This window comes from Ammospiza nelsoni, chromosome 14 (genome assembly GCF_027579445.1).
Source record: "Ammospiza nelsoni isolate bAmmNel1 chromosome 14, bAmmNel1.pri, whole genome shotgun sequence".
Lineage (NCBI taxonomy): Eukaryota > Metazoa > Chordata > Aves > Passeriformes > Passerellidae > Ammospiza > Ammospiza nelsoni.
The window spans coordinates 7,996,969-8,020,162 of record NC_080646.1 but is presented as its reverse complement, the minus strand read 5'-3'; the positions used below and the strand labels follow the sequence as shown (position 1 = coordinate 8,020,162).

The following is a 23,194-nucleotide window of genomic DNA, read 5'->3' as shown; positions in this document are numbered from 1 at the left end:
TCAAGCAGAATATGTCCCCCACATCTGCCTTCTGCTCCTTGTGCTCAGTAAACTCTCCTGGGGAGAAGCCACGTTCTTGATCTCTGTTAGGTGTCCCAGCAGGATTGTACCATGGTCCATCATGAGACACAGCAGGGCTTACAGAAACACAGGAAGGTTTTAATCTCTTAGGAAACCCTGACTCTTCCCCTTCTCCCTGTCTGTCCATGATCTGCTGCTTTGGAGGTGGTGAGGTGGTGAGCTCCTTCTCCTCTTGTGTGGAAGGAGAGGTGTTAAACCCTGGCACGTTCCAGCCGTGCTGCAGCTGCTGCACTCTGCAGGGAAGGCAGCAAAGGGGATTTTCTGCCGTCATCTGCTCCCAATTACGGTGGTTTCAGGGAGCTCCTTGGCCCGTTTCCACCACGATCCCTCAGCTCCCGAGCCCACGCAATGGGAGGTGGGGCCTGGTGGTGATGGTAGTGGCCAGAGCACAGTGCCTCACCCTCACAGCACCAGGCTGACTGCTCTACTGGGGACAGGCTGGCCCTCGGTGAGTAGTCTGTGCCTGCTGGGTGCTCCAAGACAGCTTCAGTGGGACCATCAGGGATCACCCATTCTCTCTAGATGTCCAGAATTTCATCTGCTGCTAAGAAAAAGGGGTCTGTGCTGGGCCTGGAGCTGTTTTCACAAGGATGAGTGTTGGCATTGTGAGCAGCAGATATGTATTAGGGGGACGCTGACCTCAGCTGGACGTCTCACCATATCCCTACCCACTCCTCTTCTATCTGCTCCTGTCCTGCCTTCCTATCCCTCCTCAGCCAGAGTCTATTCTCATGCACATCTGTCAGCATCCTGGCTGCTCTGAGTTTGCTTTTCCAGCATACTTTATCCTGCCCTTACCATAACTTCTCTAAACTACATGCCTCTCAACTAATTCTTTTGTATCTTTGCGTGTTAAGGCACACAAGCAGGGCAGGGCTGCATGGAGGTTTTGGTTTTACATTTAACTGGTAAAAAGTCAAATGTTGGGCAATGCCACGTCCATTGCACCCATGGGAGCTGTGTGTCAGCCCAGCTGCTGTGCTTGGGGGTGGAGGAGTGAGGGGGAGCCCAAGCCCAGCCCTGCTTTCAGGCAGAGTCTGCTGTTCCCAACTTTGCTTTGCAGGTGGGTGCGCCACAATGACGGTGAAGAAGACTCAGGCTCTGCAGGATGGAAGTGCCAAGGTGGGTGCAGGGAAGGGAGAGAGAAAAGGGCACAGATGTGCCAGGGGGGCCAGGTAGTGTGTGCTGACTGTGCTGGATGAATACCAGCCACACCTCTGTCTCACAAGTCCCATGTTCTCTTTATATGGATCTTTACCTGCAGTAGTATGGAGCATCATCAAAGGGAAAGGACAAACTGTTTTGCTTGCTTAAAATTAAATTGTTCAGATTCAAAATTGTTAATCTTGAGCTGATGCAAGCACTAAGTGATAGCTGCCAACTGTGCCTGTCCTTCATCTGTGCCCCATTTAGTCCCCAGACCTCCAGCATGGAGGTTTCCACAGGGTGGAAAGCCAGAGGGAGCATCTAAATAGTTGGGCTTGTGTGATGGTGTTCACATGGGTTTTTGGTTGAGGGAAGAAATGAGGATCTGACTCCATGTTTCAGAAGGCTTGATTTATTATTTTATGATACATATTACATTAAAACTATGCTAAAAGAATAAAAGAAAGGATTTCATCAGAAGGCTAGGTAAGAATAGAAAAAGAAAGAATGATAACAAAGGTTTGTGTCTTGGACAGAGAGTCCAAGCCAGCTGGGCTGTGATTGGCCATTAATTAGAAACAACCACATGAGACCAATCACAGATGCACCTGTTGCATTCCACAGCAGCAGATAATCATTGTTTACATTTTGTTCCTGAGGCCTCTCACCTTCTCAGGAGGAAAAATCCTAAGGAAAAGATTTTTCATAAAGGATGTCTGCGACAGGCTTGGGATATTGAGGAGTGAAGACCAACCCCCTCAGACATTGCCTGCAGTGTCCCTGCTCCCTCAGTGGCAGCAGCCAGCCTATGGTCCTTACTCAGCATACCTGGCAGACCCTCAGTGGGGCTAGAGTAATACCCTTCTACTGCTCCTCTGCAAGCAAAAGTGAGTCCTCAGTGTGCCTCCTGTGCATTGAGGCCATGGAAGAGCAGCATTTTAGTGAGGGCGCTGCTGGCTGGTCAAGGAGGGCAGTTATTCTTCTACAAAGCATTGATCCCATACAAAGCATTGATCCCGTACAAAGCAGTGATCTCTGCTCACTGCAACGCACCAAGAGCCAGCGGTGTGCAGGCAGCGGGGCGCTCCTCAGGGAATTGGGGCGCTCCTCAGGGCATTGCTGCTGGCTCACCCATACCCACCCACCCCGCAGGAGAACGTGCTGCAGAGGGTGCTGCAGCTGCCCGTGGTGAGCTCGACGTGCCAGACGCTGCAGCGCAAGTACAGCAGCACCAAGGAGTCGCACCCGCTGATGGCCTCGGTGTGCGAGGTGTACGAGCGGGGCGTGCAGGGCGCCGGCGCCCTGGCCATGTGGGGCATGGAGCCCGTGGTGCGCCGCCTGGAGCCGCAGTGTGAGTCTGTCTGCCAAGGGGGGACGTGGCAGGGGGGTCCAGCCGGTGGGGCAGTGCTGGCACAAGCATGGGCCTGGCACAGCCATGGGGTTTTCTTACCGTGCTTTTGCCCAAGGCAGTCGCTGTGGCCAACAACCTGGCTTGCCGGGGCTTGGACCATCTAGAGGAGAAGATCCCTGCTCTGCAGTACCCTGTTGACAAGGTAAGTCACAGGCAGGACTGTCACTCTTGCACTGAGAATGACATTGGAACAGGCAGTATTGTAGAAAGAGCAAAGAAGGCTTTTTTCAAGAGAACCACACAGTTTTTATAGAGTGATACAATAGATTCCATTAGATTGGCTAGTTAACAAAAACACCTTCCTCATACACCATCCTTGAGAAGAACAGAAAGACAAAAGTAGAAAAACACCACCTGCAGATTGTTTATACTTTACAAGTTGTCACATCCTTACAACTCCCTAAAAATTCTCACAAGGCGCTGTGAGAAACGCTTGCTCTTTCTCTCTCTGTCCCATGGGATCCACACAGGACAGTCTGGGACACCCCAGCCCCTCTGAAAAGCCCACAGTACATCTCCTCCAGCCTTGTTTCTGGATGGTGACAGGCTGCTGGCTGGGAAACAAGGCAGCACCTTCAAGTGAGGGCTCCTCCAAAGGCCTCTGCAACCTAAATGATGGCTGGGGCTCCCAAATATAAGTCAGCAATGTCTGTGTCCCATCCCTGCCAGCTACCTCCACCCCAGGTGGAGAGAGCTGTTATGCCCCTATTAGAGCTGTTCACTGGCATGGATGTGGCTGGGGTCCCTGCAGTCCCTCTGGCTGTCCCATGCCACCCCAAGCACACCAGAGGGGCTGTTCTCCATCTCTCTTGCCCACAGCTCGCATCTGAACTGAAGGACACCATCTCCTGCCCCCTCCAAAGTGCCAAAAGCACCATTGGCAGCTCCATGGATAAGATCATCGAGCTGGCGGCGGAGGGCTATGAGGCCACCAAGAGCACAGTGGAAACCACAGCCAAGTACACAAGGAAGAACTCAGTGACCCAGATGGCAGCTGCAGGGGTCGACACAGCCCTGGGAGGGCTGGAGAAGCTGATGGAATACCTGCTGCCAGAGGAGGATGAAGAAGCAGGTAGTCCTGATGCCCAAATCCCCTCTGAGGGCGTCTGGTGACAACTGGCTGGGCGGCTCCTCAGTTGTGCGGTGCGTGGGGCAGGAGGCAGCCCCTGGAATTTGGCATAAGGCTGCCTAGGAGGGTTGTCCCACCAGAATGTAACCATTCTTCTGCCTGTACTCTTCTTCCTTTAGATAAGAAGCCCAAAAAGAAACATCTGTCAACACCAAAGGTGTCCCAGCAGCAGCCCAGCACTACCACCACCACTCCCAGCACTCCCAGTGCTCCCAGGGCTCCCAGTGCTCCCAGGGCTCCCAGTGCTCCCAGGGCATACAGCACATGCAACACACCCAGCACTCCCAGCACTCCCAGTGCTCCCAGTGCTCCCAGTGCTCCCAGTGCTCCCAGTGCTCCCAGTGCTCCCAGCACCCTGGGCCGGATTGGTGCTTTGGTCAGCACCGTGTCCCAGCGCGCTTACCAGCAAACCACCCAGAGCCTGCAGCGTGCCAAAACCAAGGGGCAGGAGCTGGCCTCCTGGATCCCCATCCTGGTGAGTGCCAGGACCCACCTGCTGGGCTCCTGCTCCCCCATCTCCTCTTTTGAGCTGATTTTGCTTCCAGACAGGACGTTTCAGGCTCCTTGGAGCAAATCTGAGCAGAGTTCACTTCCCCTGCTCAGCAGGACAAGCTGGGGCTGGCGGTTCCTGCGTGATGTTCACACATAACCATGTACCACATTAGTGGGACGAGTTATTTTTAGCAGGTTCCCAGCATGTAATTGTTGATTTATGGCCTTGCCATAACATCCTTCCTAAAGCAAAAAGCCCCTGCAGAGACCCAGAGGGGATGGGGAGAAGGAGGTGTTTTTCCTACCCTGTGCTGCAGTGGGAACAACTTCCCTGGCCTGTGCCAAAATCCCAGAGCTCCCATCTGCCCTCAGGGTTTCTCCCCAGATGCACAAATGAACTTCCTGTGCACCCCTGTGTACCTCAGGCTAAAAGGACAGAGTGGGACCAGCCAGCTCCCTCTGAGTGGTGCTTTTTTGCTCCCCTGGCAGGGAAGCCTGGCCAAGCCGAGTGCCCCTGCAGCCCCCCAGCCCCGCAGTGACGGGCAGGGCTGGCTGACCCGGCGCCACAGCAAGGCACCCGAGCAGAAGCAGGAGAAGGCAGGCAAGAAAGACACCAACCACGCCAAGGTATGGAGCAAAGCAGAGCAGTGAGCTGGGAATGCTCCAAAGCATCCTCCTACCCATGGACCATAGAGGCTGTTCCTCCATACCTGTGGGGCCTCTATCCCTGCTCAATCCTGAAATGCAACTTGGAGGATGCAAGAGGGGGGTGGCAGTGGGGCAGCCCCAGGAGACCCCTTCCCTTTCTCCAAAGCTGGGCAGCCTCTGTGCCAGGCAAAATCACTGTGGTTTGTATGTTCAAAACTCCTTTGGAGCTGTGGGATGCCAGCACTGAACTCCCTCCTGAACCTCTGAACACCCCTGAAAATGCCCTGCCGTGGTGCCTGCAGGGAGGGGCGGTCTGAGCCGGTGGGGCTGGGAACAGCTCCTGCCTGGCTCCGCTGGGAGCTGGGGACGGGAAGCAGCAGGTTGGGGTCAGTGCCCTTTGCCTCTGCCTGCAGCGGAAGCACAGCCCCGAGCAGAGGGTCCCTGGGGCCCGAGTGGGGGAGCTGGCAGGGACAGGGAGAGACCCTGCTGCAAAAGGGCTGCGGTGGCTTTTGCACAGCAGCCAGCTGAAATCTCTCAGGCTTAGAGCTGCGAAGGGGATGGGGAAACCAGGACCACCCCTGTCCTGTCCTGCTGGCGGTGGGGCAGCCCAGGAGCTGAGCTGGTTTCTCTGGGCAGGCGGGACAGGACCCTGGGCTCGTGGGCAGCGTGGCTCACAACCTGCAGAGCGCCTGCGCCTCGGGCATCTCCAGCGTGAAGAAGGTGCCGGCCGTGGCCTGGGATGCGGCGGAGGGCTTGATCCTCTTCACGCCCCGCAGGCTGTCCAGGGCCATGGAGACTGTGGATGCTCTCGGGGGAACCCTCGTCAGTGCCCCTAAGCATCTGCTGGGCACCCTGTACAGCTATGTGCCGGTGAGTTTGCACCCAGCCAGGCCCTGTCCATCTCCAGCAAAGCCCATTCTGCTCAATCTCCTGCCATGGGCACCCCACAGCTGCAGGAAATGTCAGACTGGGGAGATGGGGTGCCATGAACACACCTCAGTCCCACCCTCCTCTTGAGCATCCCCAAAGCCATGACAGTGAGTCCCTCAACAAAATAAATGGGTCAGACAGTGGTGACACCTCCACACAGCTCATGCCCAAGCCAAGGTTTGACCACATTCCTGGGAAGTTGAAATTTCAGGCTGAGACCCTGTTCTCTCTCCTTTACCTCAGCCTGTTGTTCCCCTGGGAGTGTTTCTCCACCACAGCTGCTCAAGGACTGCAAGCCACCCACTCCTCTCCACTCTGGGGGCAAACTGGCTTCTCCTGAGGTTCTCCCAGTTTAAGGGGGGCTGTGCAGCACAGGTGGGGCAGGGCTGGCAGGTAGCTCCACCTGGCTGGGCGCTCACCCCATCTCTCAGCTCCGCAGGCAGTCGGTGAAGGAAGAAGAAGCATCCAGGGCCAGCAAGACCAACACGGAGAAGAAAGAGAAGAAGGAGAAGGAGGAGGAGGAGGAGACCAAGCCCGCTGCCCCCTCCAGCGAGGAGAAATCGCAGCTGAGGAGTGACTGGCGGCTGTACCGTGGCCATCACCCCCTGTCCTTCCTGGGGCTCGAGGACCCCCTGTTCCTGCGGCACGGCTACTACCGCAGCCCTGCCCTGGAGCCCGAGTACCCGTTCCCAAGGAAATCCGCCTTCTCCCCCTACAACAGGAGGGTCAGTGAGGGCTCCTACCGCTTCAGCCCCGAGTCCATGTACAGCCGGGCCTACTACGGCAGCCTCTACAGCCCTGTCTACAAGAAGGACTGAGCCAGAGGCAGGACAAGCATCCCAGCCCCTCTCCAATCCCCTCAGCACGCTTTGCTGGGCCCCTGCCAGCTTCCCACACTCACCCCTGGTTCCAGGACAGGAGCTCCAAGTGGTAGACAGGCCATGGGACAGCTTATTCTGGAGTGCATCAAGGCCAGGATGGGGGAATAAAGGCAAACAAAAGCCCTGCTACCAGAAGGAGAAGGTAGGGGAAGGTGGGACTAGGCAGATGAAGGAGATGTGGAAAGAGCAATCACCCAGGGCTGGCACTGGGCTACCTTGGACCCTGCTCAGCAGACAGAACTTAGATGGGCTACACATTGAGAGAGAGAGGGGAGGATGACAAAGCTGTCAAACATCACCATAGCAAGCCTGCTTCCCCATCCTTCCTCCCTCCATCCCCCCTTGCAGGGCACATCCCTAGGCACAGATTGCTCCTCCATGGAGAGGCTGAAGATCCCCACCACCCAGCCGGATTCATGAGTGGGAAAGCCCTGGGCGCTTCTCTCCCAGCTGGTGGTGGGATGGACGGTGGGGTCAGGAAAAAGAACAGGTGGAGCTCCTGGAGCCCCTCTCCTACAGGATCACCTGGCTTCCCACAACACCTTGTTGCATCTGCTGCAATAATAAACCTGCAATAATAAACCACCTGCAACTCACCCCATCTGCTCAGCTTCTTTGTGGCAGTGAGACACCAAACCAAGGGAACACAGTGGGGTGAGACCCCCAACTCAGGGCCAAGGGAGTGGGTGCAGGAAACATCCTGTTACGTTCCCTGTGGGTAGCTGCCCACAGAGTGGGTGCTCATGCCCAGCACGGTACGTGTCTCTTCCCATGCCCCAAGTACAAATTCACAGCTCCAAGGAGCCGGGGCTTCCTGCCAAAGACAATTTATTGCATTTCCAGAAGAACACAGCAGAGAAATCAGTGTCCCTACAGCACGCACAAACCCTCTCCCAATACACTGCGCTCCCAGGGCACAAAGAGAAGGGTTTGGGAGAGGCAGGGAAAAGCCTCCCAGCAGCACAGGGGTCAGCGAGCCCCTTTCCCCAGCTCCTTTCCTCCCCGGGGACAGGCAGCCCTGCAGAAGGAGCGGCTTGGGAAGGCTCGTGGTGCAATTCCCATGCTGGGAACGAGCCCCACGCCTGGCTTTTCCCAGGCACAGCCTGTACAGCGCCCGCCCGCACAAGGGAAACAAACGGCTGGGATGGCTGCAAGGCTGTGGGGGAGAGAGAGGGCTGTGAGCACAGCTGTTCAAAAGCACGGCAAGGGGGATGGGAGGCACCAGCCATCACCAAATTCCCCAGGATCGCCGGTGCCCTGGGCTCTGATATACACGTGGGAACTATCACTGCCTCCCCAGTGGGGAAAGTACCACCTCTCCAGCTCATGGGTGCTCCAGGGTTACTGAAGAGGACCCTGGTGAGGGTAAAACAGGAATAAGGGTCCCAGAGTAGGAGTGGAGAGACAGGGAGTCGTGTGCTGTACAAGAGCAGGATGTTCTCCCTAATCGCTGACAGCCTGGGCAGCTCCTGCTGCAGGAGCTGGGGATGCTGCTGCCTGGAGCTTTGGCAAAATCCCCCCATGGTTTCCAGTGTTGGAGGATGGAAGGAGAAAGCAGGAGGCACCTAAAGAGCTGGTAGAGCAAAGAGATGAGACTGTCCCACGGCAGAGCCAAGAGGAACCCACTACAGTCCTCAGCTGCACTGGCTGTGCATGGCAGGACACCCAGACCCTGACACGAGGAGGACAGCAAGGAACCCGTCATACTTATGGAAAGACACACACCATGTCCACGGGCACCCAGCAGGCAGGCCTGGCCCAGCTGGGCAGCACAGAGAGCAGCAGCAGCCCTGCAGGGGCTCAGAGGGAGTCCGTTCGCTTTCGGGCAAACACAGCCGACATGGTCTTGACGATGCCCCGGATCCCTGTGCCCTTCTTCAGGGCCAGCTTGGTGTCTGGGATGAGCTTGGCCAGTCCGTGGAAGACCATGAGGGCCCCGTGATAAGCCTCAGCTGCAGAGACCTCGTAGAAACCGCAGTCTAAGGAGAGGGCCAGGAGCCGGCCCTCCTCGCTGGACACCTCCCGCTGGTGGTGCAGGTCCCGCTTGTTGCCCACAATGACAATGGGCACCTTCTCCTGGCTCTGCCCCTCCTTGGCAGCCTTGATGAACTGCACTTTGAGGGGCAGGATGTTGAAGCTGGCACGGTCACAGATACTGTAGACCAGGACAAAGCTGTCTGCCCACTGGATTCGCTTCTCCTCCGAGGAGCCATCCTCTGCCTGCTCCTGGGGAAAGAGAAAAGGAAGGGTTGTTTCATTGAGCTCCCTCCCTCCAGGCCTGCCTGATGGAACAGGGCAATCCTGAGCCTGTCAGGACAGAGAACAGCAAAAGGGCAGAGAAAAAGAGGAGTACCAAGGAAGGCAGAGCAGCACCTGGCTAGCAGAACTAACCAAGGGGGGATGATTCAGCTTTCACCATCACACCCTAATCCTAACCCTCACCCAGCTGCCAAGCACTGCAGGCTGTAGATGATAACAGTGTGGGACCTCAGAGCAGCACCTCAATTTCTTTAGCACAGTCCTGTATTCCCATCAGTGCTTCAGCTCCAGTGTTCTCAGCCAGAGGGCCATGGGCTATGGTAACTATTGCTACCCTGTCAGCAGCATTGCTGTCCTGTGCTTGGCAGCTGAGAAGAGTTCAGTCACCTATGAACCCTCTGATCTGAAAGCCTTGCTCACTTGAACCTCCCAGCCTGTGGTTCCCCATAGGTAACTTCCAGTAAAGGGGGTTTTGGCCCTGGGGTAGAAATGGGTGATAGGAGTGGAGCTCTCTCACCTGGGAATTGGGGACGTCCCAGATGTGTAAGAGAATCTCTCGGCCATCCACGGTCAGGTTGTGGCTGTAGATGAATTCTGTGCCCCCAAAAAGAAAAGAAAAATCGTCATCTTCACGGTGCCACCAGCTGCCACCCTGGACCTTTTGCATCCCAGAGAAGCAGCTGTGGAGCAAAGAGATGGGTCACTGAACAAATACAACACTGAGCCCCTGGGAGCAGGCAGATGCTCTGGAGAAAGGCAGGAGAGGATGGGCTGCAATGAAATCCCACAGCAGAGCTGTCTCTGTACCCAGTCCCTGCTGGGAACTGGCCTGGCCTGGCACTCACCCATGTCCCCGTACTCTCCAATAAAGCGCCGGGTCAGGAAACGCACGGTCAGAGCTGCAGACGGAAGGACAGGAATCATCAGAATAACCCAAAACCTGGAGGATGCTCCTGTCTAAATCCAGAGCAGAGTCAGGCACCATGCCCTTGTAAACTCCTACAAGCAGCAACGACCTCTGAGTTTCCCCAGCCACCAGCAGGTCTGTGAGTGCAGCAGAGGCACAGCACGAACCAGCATCCGCACGAGCGGGAGCATCAGCAAACTGCAGCTCAGTGCAAAATACCTTCCCCTGTCATTGCCCGGCTGGCTACAAGGTTGTGCTCAGCTTCCCCACCTTGACCCACAGCTGCACCCCAGGGCTCAGCCCCATCTCACCAATTCACTCCATGGGCTGCTCCCTGCCACTGTCCTCCAAACGCTGCTGCAGTTTCCAGCCTGCTACAGCTCACCGTCAGTTCTCACCTGATTTCCCTACGTTGTCTGCTCCCATGACAAGGACGTTCGCTTCCATCTTCAGGGCAGCGGGGCCAGACACCTCCATGAGGGCAGGGTGGTCGGGGGTGAAGCTGGTGCTGCGGCGCAGGGGGAGCCGGAGCCCCATGCCGAGCGTGGCCGAGCCCCTCGCACGGTCCCAGCCGTGTGTCCAGCCCGGCTCGGCACAGCCGGCAGCCCAGCGCTTCCCACGGCACCCGGGGGACCCGCCAGGCCCATACCCCTCCCCGCAGCCGCAGGGGCGGTGCGCAGGGAACTGCAGGCAGCCGGATGAAAAACTTTGTCATCGCTCGGAGTGTCCTGAACATACGTCAGTGGCTGAGCCGGCCCTGCCAGCCCCCAGCGCGGCGGGCGGCCGGGAAGCACCAGCTGTCGGCACCAGCTGCTCCCAAACCGCATCCCAGGAGGGACCCACGCCCCCACCCCAAAGCACTTTGTGCCTCGGCAGGGCCACGCCGCCTCTTGTCCCTTCCGCACGGTGATCGTGGCAATGTCACCCGGGAGTGCGGGAGTGTTACCGCTGCTGGGCTGGATGAAGCGGCTGATGAGAGACGCGAGTCCCCTGTGGCTGGCGGAGCATCTCATGGGCGGCGGAACTTTGTTTCACCAGCGATGGAACACTCACGATTAACGGAGCGCTGCCTCGCATGTGACGAAGCATCTCACGAGGGACGGGATCCCGAGTGCGGGAGTGAGTGATGAAACATCCCAAGAGTGATGGAGCATCTCCCGAGTGATGGAGCTTCTCCGGAGCAAGTCCCGCAGACACGGGCATCCCCCGCTCCCCCCGACTGCTCTCCGCGGGGTGCAGCGAGGATCGGCTGCATCCTCCCTTCCCGACCCTCCGCATCCTCCCTCCTGGTCCCGCATCCTCTGCCCTACCCGCATCCTCCTCCCTTCCCGACCCTCCGCATCTTCCTCCCGGTCCCGCATCCCCCTCCCTGCCCTGCCCGTCCCGTCCCGTCCCGTCCCTTCGGGAGGAGCCGCTGACGCCATCGCGGCGCGCCGGGCGCGGCCATGGCGGCGGAGGCGGCCGTGGTGCGGGTGGCGGTGCGGGTGCGGCCGCTGCTGCCCCGGGAGGCGCTGCGGGGACACCGGCCGTGCCTGCGGAGCGATGCCGCCACCGGCGAGGTGGAGCTGGGCCGCCGCCGGTTCCGCTTCGCCGCCGTGCTGCCCGAGGCGGCGGGGCAGGCGGCCGTGTACCGGGCCTGCGTCCAGCCGCTGCTGCGCGCCTTCTTCCGCGGCTTCAACGCCACCGTGTTCGCCTACGGACAGACGGGCTCCGGCAAGACCTACACCATCGGGGAGGCCAGCGTCGGTGAGTCTCGCCGGGACCGGCGGCTCCATGCCCGCCAGCATCCCTGTCCCGCCAGCATCCTTAGTCCACCAGCATCCCTGCTTCTTCAGCATCCCTGTCCTGCAAGCGTCCTTGCTTCTCCAGCATCCCTGTCGCGCCAGCATCCCTGTCCTGCCAACATCTTTGCTGTGCCAGCATCCCTGTTCCTCCAGCATCCCTGTTCCTCCAGCATCCCTGTTCCTCCAGCATCCCTGTCCCACCACCATCCCTGTTCCTCCAGCATCCTTGTCCTGCCAGCCTCCCTGCTCTGCCAGTATCCTTGCTTTACCCAAACCAAACTGTGTCATCATCATCTCCATCACTTCCAGTTTCACTCCCAAACAGCCCTTCCACTCTGCCAGCCCCTCCAGCTCAAGCCAACCTCCTCTCACCATCCCACTGCCAGCAGCCTTTCCTTTCCCCTTACCTATGTTGCTGTAGCCACCCCCAAAAGTGTATCTCCACACCCTTGAGATCACAGTGTTTAGGTTTCTCCTCTTTCACTGCAGGACAAGTGACAGGACCTGGTCTTCCACCAGCTCTGAAGGTGGTTGGTGTTGGTCCTAGGTCCTGAAATAAACCTGAAGGAGAGGGAGGTTTGCAAGTGTTAGTCCTGTTAATTTCTTTATATGAAGGAAATGAGCAAAGAGGCAACTTTTTCATGCTGGTTTAATGGCATTGTGATTTCTTACAGAGGATGTGCTATAAACATTTCAGTCATCTTTAGTTAATTGCATCATTTGTAAACACTAAATTGTTTCACAGTTTTAATGTACATCTGTTTTCAGTCTCCCAGCTCAGGCTATCATTGCACCAAATTTGAGAATTGCCATTTTACATGGCTGTTGGAGACAAAAGAAAAAATAGAGTGCTATGGCCACATACAAGCAAGCTACAAGCACACAAAAAAAAAAAAAAAAAAAAAAAAAAAAGAAAAGAAAAGCTGCTCTCAGTTGGGAAAAGTTGTGGAGTCATGCTGGCTTCAAAGGACAGCACAGTGCAGCTGCAGGCATGGTGTTTGATACTGAAATGCTGAGGTGCTTTTTCCTTCTTGAGGAAGGACTGGAACCAAGCAGCTTTGCTGGAATCCAGCACAGCAGTGGGATAGGATTTGCCCAGAGGTCTTGTGGGATGTTTAGCCCAGGCTGAGAGGGCTGAGCTGTGGGGGAGCTGTGAGGCTGCTCCTTTCCAGCTGACGTGTGTTGCAGGCAGGCTCCTGACCTGAGCTCTGTCCCCAGCCAGCGTGGGCTCCCTGGATGCTCCATGGGTGTGTGCCTCTCTTTGGCAGCTTCCATCAATGAGGATGAGCAGGGCATCATCCCAAGAGCCATGGCTGAGACCTTCAGGCTCATTGATGAAAACGACCTGATCGACTACACGGTCCGAGTGTCCTACCTGGAGGTGTACAAGGAGGAGTTTCGGGACCTGCTGCAGGTGGATACAGCCAGCAAAGACATCCAGATCCGGGAGGATGACAAGGGGAACATTGGTATGTGTGCCTGTGCACAGGCTCCTTTTCTCCCCATGTTGTAGGCCAGAGCTGGGTTATCTGTCCATGAAGGCAGAGCCGGGTCTTCCCCCACCATCCCTTTGTCTCCTGCAGCAGTTTGCTGTGCTTAATCTTGAAAGCTTGTCTGGGCAAAGCCCGGTATGGGCAGGGTGACAGCACCAAGCTGTGCAGAGCAGCTTGGGCAGCCCATCTCTCCCAGCTGTGGGATTCACATTCTCTGAACCTCAGAGAAGCAGAGAAAAGAATGATCAAAAACAATTCTTATCTTATTAGCTGCTCCTGTGTTGTGCCAAAGTAGAATGTAGTGTGGAGATTGTTTACCCGCAGTGATGGTGTTTTGTTTCCTTGGGCTATCAGGGCCAAGCGTGTGTGCAGACTGTCGGTCAGGAGACAGTCACAAGATATTGTTCAGTTGAGCTGAGTGCTTGTGCAGTTTCAGTTTAGATATAGTGTAATGTAATATAGAATAATATAGTATAATAAAGTAATTAATTAGCCTTCTGATATCAATGGAGTCAGATGCATCATTCCTCCCTTTGACAGGGATCACCTGCTTTTACAATACCACAGCTACCTTTGCTTTGCAGTGCTCTGCGGAGTGAAGGAGTCGGAAGTGGAAGGGCTGGACGAGGTGCTGAGCCTGCTGGAGATGGGGAACACGGCCAAGCACACGGGAGCCACGCACATCAACAGGCAGTCGAGCCGCTCACACACCATCTTCACGGTGACCATGGAGCAGCGGCGCGGCGCCGGCCGCCTGCCCCTGCACCGACAGCCGCCCGCCCTGCCCGCCGCCGGACAGGTCCTGGTCTCCAAGTTCCACTTCGTGGACCTGGCGGGCTCAGAGCGGATTGTGAAGACGGGAAACACAGGGGAGAGGCTGAAGGAGAGCATCCAGATCAACTGTGGCCTCCTGGCCTTGGGCAACGTCATCAGTGCCTTGGGAGATCCTCGGAGAAAGACCACCCACATCCCGTACAGGGACTCCAAAATCACCAGGTACCACTGGGAGCAGGGCCCCCCATGTCTCACAGGCTCAGCTTACAGGTCTGCCCTCTCTGCAGGTTCTGATGTAGGGAATCTCAAGGATCAATGAGGCCAGGATAGGAATGCAGCCCTAGCTCGTTGCAGTGCTACAGACAGTGAGGCTTGCATAACTCATGCTGCTGAAGCAGAGATCAGGTGTTGCTGTGGGTTATCCTGCCCTTCCTGCAGTCAGGGAATAAAAAAATACTCCCAGTAGATTTGTTGAATGGTCCACAGTTAGTTCTTAGCTTGAGCAGGTGGCCTTTGCAATCTCCACCAGGACATACCTAGCAGTGATCACAGAGTCAGGGACCTCCCAACCTCAGGAGTTATTTGGATGAAGACTTGCCGTGGTGCAAACTGTTAATCCTCTGCTTAATGATTCCATTCACATCACTGATGCCAACGAACTACAGAGCAAGGACCAGAGCAAGATCATTTTCCTTGGACTTGACCTCTGAAAACCTTCTGTGTTATTTTGTATTTCTGCCATTTTAATCCCTGTGCTTTTCCTTAGGATCCTGAAAGACTCCCTGGGTGGGAACGCCCAGACCGTGATGATAGCCTGCGTCAGCCCCTCATCCTCCGACTTCGACGAGAGCCTCAACACGCTGAACTACGCCAGCCGCGCTCAGAACATCCAGAACAGGGCGGTGGTGAACTGCCGCAGGGAGACGGAGCACATCGAGGAGCTGCACCTGCAGATCAAGAGCCTGCAGAAGGCGCTGGAGCAGCGGCAGCGCTCGGAGACGCGCACCATCCGCCGCTCGGGCAGCGCCAAGCGCGGCGTGCCCGACGCCACGGCCCGGCTGCAGGCCGAGTGCGCCCATTACCGCACGTGCACCGACGCCGCGCACCGCCTGCTCTCCGAGCTGCAGGAGGACAGCAGCCTCAGCCTGGAGCAGGTCCTGCGCGTCAAGGAGTGGCTGTGCGCCGTGGAGAGCCAGAGGAGCGAGCTGACCTCGGCCGGGCTGGACAGTGGCATTGAGAGCACCTCCATGGAGGAGCAGGGGCAGGAGGCACAAGGGTCAAAAGTGGCAAAAGGACAGGTAATAGGAGGGTGTTACAGCTCTCTGAGGTGGGGTTCATCTCGTGGCCACAGCAGCTCCAGCACAGCATGATTAAAGGGTCAGGAGAGGGAAGGGAGGAGAGGTAACCTGTCCAAGAGGCTCTAGGGAGGCAGAAGGACATGGTCCTCACAGCAGGCAGGGAAAAACTAGGACTAGGACTCTCAGCTACAGCTGAGAGATTTATTACATAGGAAGAATCTGCAGAGCTGTTGTGTCCTTGCAGAGATGGGAAGAGAAGGACAAATACTGATGCTGCCTCTCTTTTATTTTGGGGAGCAGGTGAGCGCTGAGAAGAAGTGTGAGTCCATCAAAGATGAGCAGGTGGCCAAGCTGCAGAGGCAAGTGGAACGCCTGGAGGAGGAGAACCGTGATTTCCTGGCTGCCCTGGAGGATGCTATGGAACAGTATAAGCTGCAGGTATTTCTGGGCTCTGGTCTCTTTGAGGGACCTGCCCCACTCCTCTCCTTCCTGCCCAGGGGTGCTCAGCCCAGCTTTCAGGTTCCTCTGCAGTGAGTCTCAGATCAACATGTATGTAGCCACATTTTTCTGATTGTTTCCTAGAGTGACAAACTGCAGGAGCAGCAGGATAAGATCTCAGAGCTGCACGTGCGCTTGGAGATGGCAATGCCAAACCTGTGTGTGCCAGGACTGCTGGAAAATCTTCACCTGGTCACTGCCAGCCAGAGACCTCACACAGCCCCACTGGATGCTGCCCCTTCTCATGGCTTTGGTGGGGTTCCCTCGGGGCTGCTTCCTGAGCAGAGTGGAAGAGCTCTTTGCAAGAAGGTGAGGGCATAAGGCTGTGCCACTGAAGAGCTGCTGCCTCTTCATTTGGCTGCTCTCCACTGTAGGAGAGCTTTTGCCCTGCTGTTCAGTGTGATCCTTACCAGAGGTGTAGTTCAGTGCACTGTGCTCAGTGCTCAAATCCAGAGTTTTACAACTCTGGCAAAAACAGCCCAGCTTCAAAACTGAGGCTTTTGCTTTCATGTTGTGGGTGAGTCCCAGAATTGTTCAGTGTTTGAGCAGCAGAAGCACAGGCAGCTGGCAATGCACCGATTCTCCTGAAAATACACTCAATCAATTTTGTTGCCTTTATGTCTAGCAGTGATGCTCAGCTGGGAGCCACTTTTTCTAACACGCTCTCACACAGCTTGTTTCTTCTCTTTCCAATTCTGTGCCCAGAAGCTCAGCAGCAGCTCCTGCTTGCAGAAAGAGGAACTGGCAGGCTGGCACCCGAACCACACACAGCACCCAAGTGGTGATCCTGAGGCAAGAGAGGTGGGGCTGACGAGGGAGCTCAGCCAGGACTCAGAGAAGCCATCAGAGGTGTCCTCAGGAGAGGAGATGGAGGAATGTGAACAGAAACGGCCCCTGTCCCAGTGCCGGTGAGTTGGGGCTGTCCCAGCCAGCTGTCCCTGTGCCGTGTCCCTGTCCCTGGCTGTGACCTGTCCCTGCCCCACCTCTGCAGCTCAGCTCTCGTGTCTGATGCAGGGCAAATGCTGCCTGTGGGGTCAGTGATGCTGCTGGTACACCTTACTGCTCCCTGGGGAGCTCATTACCATCATTCCTGACCACAGCTATTCTTTCCATCTCCTTCTGGAGCCTGTGGATCATGAGGGTCCTTACTGGGAACAGCTTTAGCAGTGTCCAGACCAAACTGATTAATTTGCTTCTCCTTCTAGAAATGGGATCCAAAATTTGAGCAAGAAAGAGATTTTCAAGTTGGGTGAGGAGCCAAGTGGAGGCAATGCCCACTCAATTCAGGAGGAGCAGCTGGAACTGCCAAAAGGCAAGTAGCAACTGTAGGTTGTTGGACAATCTTCCATGGGCTGGTGGTGCTTCACTGGGAGATCTTGGTGTCCCACCTGGATGTGCCCAGAGGACAAAAATGGAGCAAAAATGGAACCCAGCTGCTTTTGTTAGGGAGAAACTTGAACTCTTAGGGTCTGGCAAGGGTGTATGTTATAGTAGAAGCTTCAGGTGACTCTGGGCAATGCTGTGCCAGACTCTGGTGACAGATCCAAGATCAGATTGTCCTTCTGTCACCCATCTGCTAAGACAGGACTTTCCTGATGTGGGGATCTGTGTTGCAGAGGTCTATGGGAAGCGGGAGTCACTGCTGGGCTGCCGGGAGCGCCTGCCAGGGAAGGGCTCTGAGTGGAGGCTGGTGCAGGCACAGCAGAAGATCCGAGAGCTGGCGATCAACATCCGCATGAAGGAGGAGCTGATCACGGAGCTCATTAAGACAGGTGCAGAGCTACTGGCAGGAATATGCACCCATTTCCCATTAAGCCTCCTCCTAGTTGTGGTGCTTAGTCTCTTCTTCCATCCTCATCTTCTCTGCCTGTGTTGCTTGTGCTCAGTCTCTTTCTCCTAAAAGCAGCAGGGCTTTATTTCTCCATCCCTCCAGCTGACAGAAACCCTTCCTACTGGTTTGTTCCTTCCCTGGAGTACCTGAGGGAAAGGGAACATTCAGTCTCTGTAGCCAAAAATACTTGTGGAGGGGTAGGAAGTGTCGGGATCCTGGCTGTGAGAGAGGGGGCTGTGTTGCAGGCAAGGATGCCCAGGCTCTGAACAAGCAGTACAGCCAGAAGATCAGTGAGCTGGAGCAGGAAGCAGAGCAGGTGCGGGCAGAGCTGAGCGACAGCCAGAAGCAGCTCCAGGAGCTGGAGGCCAAAGAGCCCTGGGACCCTGGGGAGAAGCGCAAGCTGCAGGAGTACCGCACACGCCTGGCGGCCGTGCGGAGCAAGGCACAGGTGAGGGGAAGGGCTGAGCAGGGCAGAGCTGGGGGCATCTCTGCAGAGAGAGGAGGTGCCAAGGGTGGTTTTCCCCCCTGGCAGGTTCTGTGCAAGAAGAAGCAGGCGACGGAGAGGCTGGTGTCGCTGTCGGCGCAGAGCGAGAAGCGCGTGCAGGAGCTGGAGAGGAACATCCAGCTGATGCGGCGGCAGCAGGGGCAGCTGCAGCGGCGGCTGCGCGAGGAGAGCGAGCAGAAACGGCGCCTGGAGACGGAGGTGAACAAGGGACAGCACCGAGTCAAGGTAGGAGAGGCCAGGAGCAGCTGTGGGGTTTGTGAGGATGACTCTGGCTGGGCTCTGATGTGGTCTGTGGTTGTCTTGGAGAGCATGGAGACAGCTCTATCCAAAGGGCTAGAGGAGAACATAACCTGTCCCTCGGCCCCTGGGCAAACACATCCCACTCCCTCCATGCTCATGCTGCTCTTTCACCTGCAGGAACTGGAGCTGAAGCATGAGCAGCACCAGAAAATCCTCCGCATCAAAACAGAGGAAATCGCGGCTTTCCAGAGGAAACGGCGGAGTGGCAGCAACGGTTCTGTGATCAGCCTGGAGCAGCAGCAGGTACAGACAGCAAGCCTGCCTCTGCTTCCCTACTCAGGGGGGATGCTTGGCAGGCTGCAGGCTGATGGGAGACATCTGAAAACAGACCTGAGCCCATCTTATGCTTGAGAAGGACAGTCCATAATGTCATTTCCATCTAGTAGCAGAGGACTTCAGATCTTTTCTTACCCCAGAAACAGGATCTCATCTAAATCCTAGCATTGGTAAAAAAGTTTTGAAGTTTTGTCTGTTAGCAGAAGGGTGGTGAGAGATGTGCCCTCCAAGAACTCCTTGACAGCTGGGAATTTAGTTTAGCTCTGACTTTTGGAGGAGCTGGAAGGATAAAACCAGTGAAGTCTGGGCTATGGGGGTTAGCAGAGATGGAATAAGGACGCTTGTTCAGATCTCAACCCCGCTGCTCTTTAGTCCAGCAGTCCTGGGCACTGCTGCTGCTGTCTGCACACACACACACACACTCACCTTTTGCTTCTCCCTCCATCAGAAAATTGAAGAACAGAAGAAGTGGCTGGACATGGAGATGGATAAAGTTCTCGAGCAGCGCCAGGCCCTGGATGAGCTGGAAGATGAGCTGAGGAAGCGGGAAGCTATTGTGGCCAAAAAGGAAGCCCTGCTGCAGGAGAAGAATGGCCTGGAGACCAAAAGGCTGCGCTCCAGCCAGGTAAGACAAGAGTGTTACACCTCAACCCTTTGCTTGATTTCCAGCAGAGGTGGAGGCTGGAAGACTTGGGTGCCATCCTGGGCCTGGCTGCAGGCGAGGATTAGGGGGCGTTGGGAAGTGGGTAGGAAATCTTGTCTCTATGAAAGAGTCTGAGCTTGTTGGTTTGGTAGCCCTTGGTCTGACTGGGGATCACTTGACCTAGAGAGGGAGTAGAACAGGGCTGAGGGCCTGACTTGCCTTGGGAGCAGATCTCCTTGAGCATGCTGTGCTGCAGGCCCTGACAGATGACATAGTGCGCGTGTCCAGCCGCCTGGAGCACCTGGAGAAGGAGCTGAGCGAGAAGAACGGGCAGCTGCGCCACGGCAGCGCCCAGGACCAGCAGCAGATCCGCCAGGAGATCAACAGCCTGCGCCAAGAGAAGGACCAGCTGCTCAAACAGAGGCTGGAGCTGGACAACAAGCTGCGCCAGGGCACGCTGCTGTCCCCAGAGGTACCTCTGCTGGGCTGGGAGAAGGAGGCTGTAGGAGAGAAGTAAAGATTGAGCCTGAGATCGTTGGCAGATGCTCCCCCACATCCCAAACTGCATGTCCCAGCTTCTTACCAGCACTGACATGACAAGCAAGGCTAGGGCAGGGTGAGACAGAGCAAACCCTTTGCTCCCTGGTAACTACAGCTCTGCCCTGGCAGGAAGAACGGATCTTGTTCCAGCTGGATGAGGCAATCGAGGCTCTGGATGCAGCCATTGAGTACAAGAATGAGTCCATCACGTGCAGGCAGCGAGTCCTGCGGGCCTCGGCCAGCCTGCTGTCACAGTGTGAGATGAACCTCATGGCCAAGCTAAGCTACCTCTCCTCCTCTGAGACACGAGCTCTGCTCTGCAAGTACTTTGACAAGGTGGGAGACAACTGCCCTCTGTGCTGGTGGGAGCTGTATTTCACTTACTGGCTGTTAGTGATTGCATTATTAGCCAGCCAGAACACATCATAAACATAACACAGCTTGAATGCACTTGTTAACAGAAATTGTGACCTGACCACACTCCTGTTTTTCTCAATTCCAAGCTTTCTCCTTGCATCATATTCCTGTAAAGTAAGGCCACAGAGCCACAGCACCATGACCCCTAGCTGGGAGAGGGGCTAAGTAGTCATAGGATGCATGGATCCCTGCAGGGGCTCTGCTACATCAGTGCAGCCACACCTTGCTCTTCCCTCCACAAGGCAGCTCTGACATCCCAGCACTACTAACCTTTGTAGGCTGTACCAAAAAACTAACCTGACTGGGGCTGGGGCAGGAAATCCTCCCAGGCGTGAAGGAGCTGAAGAGTTCCTTGCTCTTGGGCCCTGGCCAGGTGGTGACACTGCGAGAGGACCAGCACAGGCAGCACATTGCCTTCTCAGAGCTGGAGATGCAGCTGGAGGAGCAGCAGCAGCTGGTGTACTGGCTGGAGGCGGCTGTGGAGCGGCAGCGGCTGGAGATGGACCGCCAGCTCACCCTGCAGCAGAAGGAGCACGAGCAGAACATGCAGCTACTGCTGCAGCAGAGCCGTGGTAACCCTCAGCTCTCCTCATGGGCAGCAGTGCTGCTGCTTTTGTCTTTCTCAGGGCTCCCAGGCTGAAACAGCCTTGTTCTTGCTTGTAGAGCACATGGATGAGGGGCTGGCCAGCAGCAAGCTGCAGTATGAGGCAAGGATTCAAGTGCTGGAAAAGGAGCTGAGCCGGTACATGTGGGCAAACCAGGAGCTGAACCAGAGACTGAGTAACATGAACCTCCATGCTGGACAGACCAAAGGTGAGAGGAAAGCCAGGCAAACCCCTAGGTTTGCTGTTTCTGCCAAGTTAAAAGGGAGGTTCAATTCCCACAACTGGCAGTGACAGCTTGGAGCAGTTCAGAGCAGTGCATGTGTAGGTCCTTCAGCAACTGTTATTGAGGCACCAATTTTGATTATGAAAGTCCTGATAATCTCCTCACTGTATCCTCATTTTTTCCCAGCAGGGATGGAGAGAAGCATTCATGGCGCTGGGGACAGAGCTGCCCCTGAGCTTGGCACCTGTGAGGAATTCAGCCTCAGGGAGCAGCCCGTGCCTCCAGCTGCCGCTGAAGAGAGCCCTCGGGCCAGGGATGAGAGCAGGGACCTGGTGCACGCCCCTCTGCCCTCGACATGGAGGCGTTCCTCACTGCCCAGCGACAGCCCCGGCGAGCCCCGGCAGAGGGACCCAGAGCACTCGCTGCTGAGAGCGGGGCAGCCCCACGAGCTGCTGCCCCCGCGGAGCCTGGCGGCTGCTGCTGCTGCTGCTCCCAAAGCCCGGCGGGAGCTGCGCAGAGCCAGCCTCAACGTGAGCCCAGTGCCTCACCACCCAGCCATGATAGACGTGAGGAAAAACCCACTCTAGAGCCAGCCTCAATGTCAGCCCAGTGCCTCACCACCCAGCCATCATAGATGTGAGGAAAAACCCACTCTAGAGCCAGGCTTAACATGAGCCCAGTGAGTAAAAACCTGCTCTAGAGCCAGCCTCAACGTCAGCCCAGTGCCTCATCACCCAGCCATGATAGATGTGAGGAAAAACCCGCTCTAGAGACAGCCTCAACATCAGCCCAATGCCTTCTGACCCAGCCACGATACACGTGAGGAAAAACCCACTCTAGAATCAGGCTTAACATGAGCCCAGTGAGGCAAAACCCGCTCTAGAGCCACCTCAATGTCAGCCCAGTGCCTCATCACCCAGCCATGATAGATGTGAGGAAAAACCCGCTCTACAGCCAGGCTTAACATGAGCCCAGTGCCTCATCACCCAGCCATGACTGATAGATGTGAGGGAAAACCCTCTCTAGAGGCAGGCTCAAGGCTCACCTGGCACAGGGAGCAGTGGGTATTGCTGAGCTGAGCTTGAGAGCTCTCCTGCCCCACAAGGCAGCCTGGCTGCAACCCTGTTACATTTCAGAGGCCTGGGGAAGAACAAAGATGTGATTTGTTGTCATGAGTGTGTAAGGTGTGGGAGCACCAGCCTGCATTCTCCGTGTTGCTGCCAGTCGAGGCAGCACTCACTGACAGGAAGCTTTTCCTCTGCTCCCTCAGCAGCTTGAACACTGTGAAGCAGGAGACACTTTGTTTCCAGGCCTCTTAACACTAAAAACTTGTTTACAATGTGGAATTCTCAGCTGAAGAGCTTGCTCAGCCCTGGCAGCCTCGGAGGGAGATGCTCTGCAGCCCTGCAGAACTTGTACATAGATTTTTGTAGTAACTTTGTGTTTTTTACATTTTTACTATAACTTTTCTAATAAAGCAGAGTGAGCTTTATGAAATGGTGACTTGTCAGAAGGGCCACTTACTCCAGGTATGTAGGAAAGGAGTTGTATTTAAATCTCACTGCATGGGAAGTCAGCTGCTGTCACACTGTTGGCCTAATGTTTAAATATCTGTTTTAAGTAGTCCCAGCCACATCTAAAAGGCCTCCTACATTAAATTGCCACAGGAGGAACATCTCCAGCCAGCAATGTCCATGATAAAAGGAACTCTGGTTCTGCTTTTCTCTTGCAGCCTCTAAGCTGCTTTAAGCAGGGTTTTCATATTCTTGAGAGAACTTCCAGTCTGGATTTAAGAAAGACTAAATGCAATCCTGCAGCTTAACACTGACAGCTCAGGAAGGGGGAACAAGTTTAACTCTAGCAGGGAAAGAAGTAAAGCCCAGATCCCTGATTTAAGAAGGGCAAGGGGTAGGGGCAAAGGGCTGCTTGACCACTTGATCCTAAAAACCAAGCCACTGCTTCAGCCTGAAATGAGAACAGCTACCACAACCATGACTTAAGGAGTAACACAGCAAGTTAAAAGCCAGCATTTGATATAAGAACCACCTTCTGATCTACATCCTTGACCTTGCCTGTAGTGGTGTGACAGTGAAGGGAGGATATTATTGAGGGCTCTGTATGTG

General features: G+C 55.8%; 3 protein-coding genes across 3 annotated transcripts; 2 read left to right on the top strand and 1 right to left on the bottom strand.

Moving 5' to 3' along the window:
* The first annotated feature begins 506 nt into the window (after nucleotides 1–506).
* Nucleotides 507–7,314, top strand: PLIN1 (perilipin 1). The gene is made up of 9 exons (XM_059482079.1): nucleotides 507–529; nucleotides 1,145–1,203; nucleotides 2,380–2,578; nucleotides 2,698–2,780; nucleotides 3,458–3,710; nucleotides 3,887–4,242; nucleotides 4,749–4,886; nucleotides 5,544–5,777; nucleotides 6,269–7,314. Exons 2-9 carry the CDS (start codon nucleotides 1,159–1,161, stop codon nucleotides 6,653–6,655), a joined length of 1,695 nt encoding a protein of 564 aa, XP_059338062.1. The 5' UTR covers nucleotides 507–529; nucleotides 1,145–1,158; the 3' UTR covers nucleotides 6,656–7,314.
* Nucleotides 7,315–7,607: 293 nt separating this feature from the next.
* Nucleotides 7,608–11,023, bottom strand: LOC132079629 (GTP-binding protein REM 1-like). The gene is given in 6 exon segments (XM_059482366.1): nucleotides 7,608–8,944; nucleotides 9,495–9,571; nucleotides 9,823–9,876; nucleotides 10,283–10,421; nucleotides 10,423–10,456; nucleotides 10,458–11,023. Coding segments are annotated over 6 exon segments (1,170 nt in total). The 5' UTR covers nucleotides 10,898–11,023; the 3' UTR covers nucleotides 7,608–8,518.
* Nucleotides 11,024–11,329: 306 nt separating this feature from the next.
* KIF7 (kinesin family member 7) lies at nucleotides 11,330–22,568 on the top strand. The gene is made up of 18 exons (XM_059482179.1): nucleotides 11,330–11,630; nucleotides 12,937–13,137; nucleotides 13,746–14,157; nucleotides 14,702–15,233; nucleotides 15,534–15,671; nucleotides 15,816–16,040; nucleotides 16,437–16,639; nucleotides 16,937–17,043; nucleotides 17,348–17,503; nucleotides 17,808–18,010; nucleotides 18,095–18,292; nucleotides 18,485–18,610; nucleotides 19,092–19,268; nucleotides 19,543–19,758; nucleotides 19,956–20,162; nucleotides 20,617–20,815; nucleotides 20,907–21,056; nucleotides 21,258–22,568. The coding sequence occupies exons 1-18, from the start codon at nucleotides 11,330–11,332 to the stop codon at nucleotides 21,656–21,658; spliced, it is 4,152 nt and encodes a 1,383-aa protein (XP_059338162.1). The 3' UTR covers nucleotides 21,659–22,568.
* Nucleotides 22,569–23,194: the final 626 nt, after the last annotated feature.